This window comes from Cyprinodon tularosa, unplaced genomic scaffold (assembly GCF_016077235.1).
Source record: "Cyprinodon tularosa strain WSP-4 unplaced genomic scaffold, ASM1607723v1 ctg196, whole genome shotgun sequence".
NCBI lineage: Eukaryota > Metazoa > Chordata > Actinopteri > Cyprinodontiformes > Cyprinodontidae > Cyprinodon > Cyprinodon tularosa.
Window position 1 is genome coordinate 1,430,301 of NW_024038715.1, and position 6,703 is coordinate 1,437,003.

Consider the following 6,703-nt stretch of genomic DNA (forward strand, 5'->3'; position numbering starts at 1 on the left):
GAAAAGAGTGGTGAATAAAAATAAAGGCAGTATTAACCTGTACACACATTTGAAACTAAGACTTAAAGCCTAACCCAACACGACTGATGGAGTTTCCTAACCCTTAAACTCACAGTCTATACAGCTGTGTTGTAATTTTATCCTAGCACAAACCCAGCTGTTATGAAAAGGGCTCAGAGGTTTAATAGAGAACATTAGCAAACAAGCAGCATCATAATGAACAAGAAACACGGCAGACAGGTCAGTGGAGATGGTTAAAAGCTGGACTAGGTTATGAAATGACAAGTTTTCATCATCTAGCTAAGCACTTTTTAATCCACCATATAAAAACAAAGGGTATATGGTTTAAGTGTAAATCGTGCAGGAAATGGCTTTACCCCTAAAACTGACAGGAGACCTGTGGTAATTCTGGAGGAGCTGCAGAGATTCACAGCTCAGGAGTTGAAAGGACAACTGTTACTAAGTAAAGCGGATGTTTGCATCCAGTCTTAGGCCCCGTCCACACGAAGTCAAAACTAACACGAAACGCTGATATTTTCCAAAACGTTTGCCGTAAAGACGGAGACGTAAAATAAATGTGAGCGTCCACACGAATGCATGAAAACGCTGCAAAATGTATGCCAGGCCTGTAAGTGGCGTGTGGACGGGGCCTTAGTTTAAACTGTTTGCAAATGTTTTGAACTATGTTTTCATTTCTGTCGTCTTTTTAATTACTCAACACCTTGTATCTTGCAAATCCTTTTGCAAGACACTTGATTTTTATTTATTTATTTTCAAAATACAAAGCTGTTAAAAATATTTAGTCCAGGCATTTTATATGTTTAAAACAAAGAAAAAACAAGCTTGAGGCAAAACCAGTGATTTTTTTTTTTTTTTTTTTAAACAAATCAGATTAATCAAATTAGTTTAATTTCCCATGATATGTTGGTGTGTTGGAGTAAAGCAGCAGGTTAAAGACCAAAGAAAAGCCAGAACAGCTGAATTACAGCAAAGCTGCACAAGTGAAGAGTGTTTTGGAAAGTTTGTGTGTGTGTGTGTGTAACATAAAACCATCTCTCCCACAACACACATAGGGGAGGGGACTCTACTTTTAAAACTGAGCCTACCCACAATGCACCAGGCTCCTTTATCCAGGCAGTGAAAGGATGAGGCCACGATGAATGACAAAAGGAAAGAACTGGGATCTGGGCTGTGCCTGACTTGGAAGCCCGGGAGGTGGTGGGAGGGGAGGTGTGTTTCTCAAACTCCTTCTATGAACATACTCCATTAAGGAGGAAGAAACTCATCCATACACAGGATCCTTTTTTTTTTTTTTCTTTTTAGTTTAATGATTTCTTTACTGGCTTGTACACAAACGTACAAAAATAATACAGCACTCCATTTCAATGTGACGTCACGTCACCATCATCACAGTGTTACAAATGTTCAAAAAGAAAAGAAAATACATAAAAAAAAAAAAACAGACAAGACGGAACATCTGCTTCACTCATTAAAGATTCATCTGTTTCCTCTTGCTTGAAATGAAGCAAAGACCAGAAACACAAGCTGACTGACCCCAAAAGAAAATTCTGCACTTACTTTCTTTCTCTCTTCCTTTTTTTTTTAAAACATTTTTTCTTCTCCTATTTTTCTAGAAAAAAAATATCATCTCACTCATGTACACCAGTCCGACAGCTGGCTCTGCTGGTCATAAATGTTATGACTCGGTGAGCCGAATAACCACACAAGCGTGCAATTTTTAACATCGTTACAATGATCTTACCATCAAATGTATTATTCCCCCTTTTAAAACGACACAACAGGAAGACAGCACTTCAGAAAAGAAAGTGCCCCGAGATATCATCATCATCATCATCAGCTTTGATATATATATCCATATGTATATATACATACACCCAATCACAGAGATACACACATCTTTGTTGAAAAATGTTTTTTTGTTTTTTTCCACAAAGTAAAACATACATTAGGACATTATCACCTGGAGCGTATACATATACAATAGTATTTTGTTGTGTTTGTGTTTTTTTTTTCTATTCAGAAAAAAAAATTAAATGTTGACATATAAAAGTCAACTTTTTAACGACAGTCATCAGTGCAATATTTTTTTTTCTCAAAAAAAAAAAAAAAAAAGAAAGATCAAGTTTAACACAAGCGATGCATATTTTTATTTGTTGCCTGATGCGTATCTATACCTTAACTTAGTGGAGCTATATTATAGGATTCCGGATGTTTATTTGTTTGTTTTTCCTGGGAAGTTCTCAGTCTGGCTTGATAACTGTTTTAAACCCGGTCACACGGGTCCCCATGAGAAGCAAACACAGTGTCAAAATAAAAGACACTTTTTTAAAAGCTTCTCATGAATTGGACCAGTATTGCTGTGAAGCAGTAGGCTTTAAAAAAAAAATCATAATTAAGAAAAGACATAAAACAAGCAGCATTGTTAAAAACAAATAGTTAGGGTGTCATGACTTTCAAAATGTAGCAGGCAAGCTTACAAAACCCAAATTTCCTGTTTTATCTGTTGTGTGACATCCTGCAATAGTCATGTGTTGTTATTTATCAATAAAGTCTTCATTGTCCATCAGTAAAAAGGATCCTGCTCAGTAGTAGAAAATATCCCAAAGCCTTCTGAAGTTACCCCCTTTGAACACTAGGGGCGCGCAAGGCTCTGTTTTTTGTGCAATAAAACTCCCTGCATTTATAAGTCATGCTATACAATGAAAAAATAATCATAAAACAGGCTGATAAGGACAGAGAGAGGACAGAGAGGGAGTGAGAGGAGTTTAGATGGGAAGCATGCTTTTGTCAGCACTGGTTTGGTTGTAGTGTAACATAACTGTTCTGACTGAGGAATGCATTGCATCTTCTGCACCGAAGTCCATCTTCTCTGTTAAAGTTACATAGCAGACAGATACTGGCATGATTGGTGGGGACAAACTGGGAGAAGGAAGAACAGCTTGAGAACACTTTACAGTCGAGGTAGCTGGGAAAAGGGCAACCAAATGGGAAAAAAAGTCAGCATAACTAAAAGTCCTTTTGAGGGTCAACAGGCTAAAGCTGTGTCGGTTATCTAAAGAGGGGGTTGCAGGTTTGGGTTTAAACAAAAAAAGAAGAGTCTGAAGCAGCTTGAGTCACCTACTATACTCTGACTCTACAGATGTTTTTCTTTTAAAAGTAGAACCACAACATATTCAAAAATGCATCTTCTCAATGTACCTTCATAAATATAAAAAAATAACAATAAAACCAGCCTGCTTTCACAGTGATGACTAGGGGTTAACAGAATACTGAAAGGAGATTATAAAGTGAAATCCAAATGTTCCTCTTTTTAAAAAACAACATATAAAGCGAAAGCAGCGGTTCTTAATACGATGACCACCAGGGCGGAGTGGTCGCACTGGCCTGAAAGGTTGGCACACCAGCAATGGCAAGATGTGTGTTTGCAGAGCCCATTCAGCAACTGTCAAAAAGGTAAAGCTATTGTGTACAGTACTTCACAACAATGATGGAGTCACTTGTTACACATGGTTCCTACGCTGTATGGAAAATGAAATCAATTCTCAAGAAATATATATATAATATTTGCATGTCCAGACTTTATTCACTGTCCCATTGTCTAAATAATGCATTCATCCATGTTTGCAGTCTGGGATTTTCGCAGGTTTCCTTTTCCAAAGCCTAAAATAAAATGTCTTAAAAATGTAGATTATAAACTTTGCAATGAGAATTGATTGATTTATGTCCAGAAGAGTGTGTAATTTGGACTTAAAAAATGAATCGGAACCCATATTTTATAAAAACATAGATGTAACTAAAATGATTTTCATTCTGAGTTAAACTGACTTAAGGGGAAAAAAGAGAGACCTCAGGAAACCAGCAAAAAGGCTTCTCCTCTCGTTCGCATGTCTTCCCTTTCAGATATTCCAGCATGCAGCCGAGCAGCATCAAGTGCCGTGTTTCACATAAAAATAACTTAACCAAAAAAATTTAAAAAAATGAAATTGGGTTTATACAATGAAGAGCAACAGGTCAAATCTGTGCTCCTGCAAAGAGAAAATTCTCTTTGAATTAAAAAACTGGGCCATCTGCACTCCGCAGTCCATACATAAACACACACTGTGGCAGCTTCTTCTATAATGATCTTGTATGAACATTCAAGACGAAAACTTTAAGTACCAACAAACTCACTGGAGTGAGGTGCTTTTTTTAAGAGCGCCGTGTGATTGTAAGTCAGAACCAGCCCGAGGCATAGGCAAACTAGAACACTGCTTAAGACCCCAAAACAATCAGGGGGCCCATCTTCCACATAGAATGTAGAGCTTAAAATGTTAGATTTATTTACAGAAATTTGTATACTTTTAAAGCTTATTAGATGCTCTCGAGAAAGTAAATTTCATAGATTTGAAATCGTCAGAGAATCAAGTTTTCTTTTTTAAAGGACACGTACTAGATGTAAATGTCTGTAGTTTGGTGTTTGAACCGTGAATTGGTTTAATATTATCTGCTTGATGTTTTATGGTGGATAAGTCTTTAAAATTTTCTTGAAATCACAATTTTTTTCCTGCAGTTACATATACAACTAAAAAGTTGTTACTGTTATTCCACAAAGTACCAAAAGGCAGCCTGGAATATTTTAAGCTCTTAGTGCTTGAAAACATTTTCTTTGACTTCACCTCTATTTAAATTTGCATTGAATTTAGCCCTAAAAGCATCATAGGATGTCTGAAATGTTAGTTTTTAAATCATTACAGAAGTGGAAGAAATGTGGCCCCCAAATCAAATTCTGCTAAAGGCTTCTTAGAGCCTCGGGCCGGCTCTGGTGCGCACCGATGGTTCTGCTTGATTTACAGTGATGGGAGATTAAATCATACATTTTGGCACAACTATGTAAATAATGGCAGCGGTTATTTATTTCTTCGTGCATTGCAGTTTAGGATGAAATTTGTTGCTGATGTGTTTTTTGTTTTATTAAAATGTTCTATTTTTACCTGACAGCAAAGACAGATCACCGGGCCCCAGAGGAATACTTGGCCTTGGTGATGAGGTATAGCACAATGTCCTGGTGGCCCCCGAAGGCGGCAATATGTAAAGCGCTCCACCCTTCCCTGTTAGCCAGTCGGATGTCTGCACCAAACTTCACCAGCAGCTTCACCAGCTCCAGGTTACCGTCGATCACAGACTGGTGGAGCGCTGTCTGTCCCTCTGGCCCGAAGGAATTGACGTTGAACTCGCAGTTTGTCATGTTCTGCAAAAGCGAGTGCAGCTCCTTGGTGTTGCCCTTCTTCACAGCCTCCTGGAAGACCCTCTGCGGCGCGGAGCAAGTCGAGACATCCGCCTGGCTCATGTTTGCAGCTCGCTGGAGGGTGAGGGGGGGGACGAGAAATAATCCTGTCTCGGCTCTAAAGCTGTGTCGAGCGTCTCTGGTCTGATACAGTGCCACAGTTATGCTGGATTTTACCCAGTTTTAAGGCACTTTAACGGTGAACGATCACTGGATATATCCCAAAAAGGACAAAAAGGGAAAATGGCACACTTGGTGTGCAAAAATGTGCAGAGAATATCCCCCTAAAATATAAAAGTGTCTAAAAGCGCTCCAGGGGTGTGTGGATGTAGTTTTCCTTCTCTAGTAGCAGCAGCAGGTAATCTGCACAAGGAGATGAAGAAAAGACACCTCCGATTTCACTGCGGAGACTGGCAGGATGACCACATTCACCAAAGTGCAGCCTCCTGGTTGCTGGATCCCTTCCTTCAGCGGTCCAACCAGCTTCCTGGCTATATGTCGCTGCTCATGTGGCCATGCAGATGTCTGAGAGAGAGAGAAATATAATAATCAAAGAATAATCACGAAAGATGTCCGCACGAATCCAAATTCCTTACACACATTCCGCCACATCCAGGAGTGACACAGCGCAGCAGAGGAACTGAGAGCTCCGTGCGCCACGGCTTTACGCACGGATCCCCCCAAGCTTGCGTCCATCAGCCAAAACCGCGATCCGCTTACTTACCTGCGACGGATGGACGGGTCCGTGTCCTGGCGACAGATAAACCACTTTGTGGCCCCGGGATGCGTGCGTTCCTCCTGGCGGTCCGTGTGAGTCTCTGAACTGCGCCGTGCTCCGGGCGAATATTTTTACGCGTCCTTTATTTGCATGACAATGCCTTCCCAAAGAATTAACAGTGGAGGAATGGGCGGAGTAGCACGGACGGTATAGGCTGCCGGTTGGGTTGAAGGGAGGGATCAGGGCCTTGCCTCTCTGTCTTTGGTTTGGGGGGGCGTGGTGTTGTAGAGAGAGAGAGAGAGAGAGAGTAGTTGGTGGTGGAGGGGGATTGGGGGTACAAATAATGTTGCTGCAGAAATATTAAAGCACTGGCAACGATTTCTGTATCCAATTTTTGTTTAGCTCTGTATCTGATCTCCTGCAAGTGGAAAGGATTAAAAGAAGGTTCAATAAGAACTGTTGAGGTTTTATAGGTAGCTATTATTCTGTCCCTAAACTGACTATAATTGTTGGGGGCCCACAACTTTGTTTACCACAACTCAGCTGATTTCTCCTTTTCTCATCCTTGCTGTACAATAAACTTGAGTAAACTAGTGCTGGCTACATTCAAAATATAAAATAGATGTTAGGAATAGCATTTAATCAATGTGAGGCCTCATTTTAGCAATAGCATTAATACACATTGGTCACATTTATGTGTT

At 39.9% G+C, this 6,703-nt stretch overlaps 1 protein-coding gene across 2 annotated transcripts; it reads right to left on the bottom strand.

Annotated features, from left to right (window-relative positions):
- Positions 1 to 1,625: 1,625 nt before the first annotated feature.
- Positions 1,626 to 6,172, bottom strand: nrarpa (NOTCH regulated ankyrin repeat protein a). Of its 2 annotated transcripts, none has more exons than XM_038283624.1 (2): positions 6,009 to 6,172; positions 1,626 to 5,809 (listed from the first exon to the last, which is right to left on the bottom strand). In XM_038283624.1, exon 2 carries the CDS (start codon positions 5,345 to 5,347, stop codon positions 5,009 to 5,011), a length of 339 nt encoding a protein of 112 aa, XP_038139552.1. In that variant the 5' UTR covers positions 5,348 to 5,809; positions 6,009 to 6,172; the 3' UTR covers positions 1,626 to 5,008. The 2 variants fall into 2 exon arrangements, with proteins under 2 accessions (XP_038139552.1, XP_038139553.1); XM_038283625.1 differs by having other exon boundaries at positions 5,885 to 6,027.
- Between the last annotated feature and the right edge of the window lie 531 nt (positions 6,173 to 6,703).

Excerpts from the sequence above, each read along its gene's own strand:
- nrarpa (XM_038283624.1), bottom strand. The coding sequence starts at position 5,347 with ATGAGCCAGGCGGATGTCTCGACTTGCTCCGCGCCGCAGAGGGTCTTC.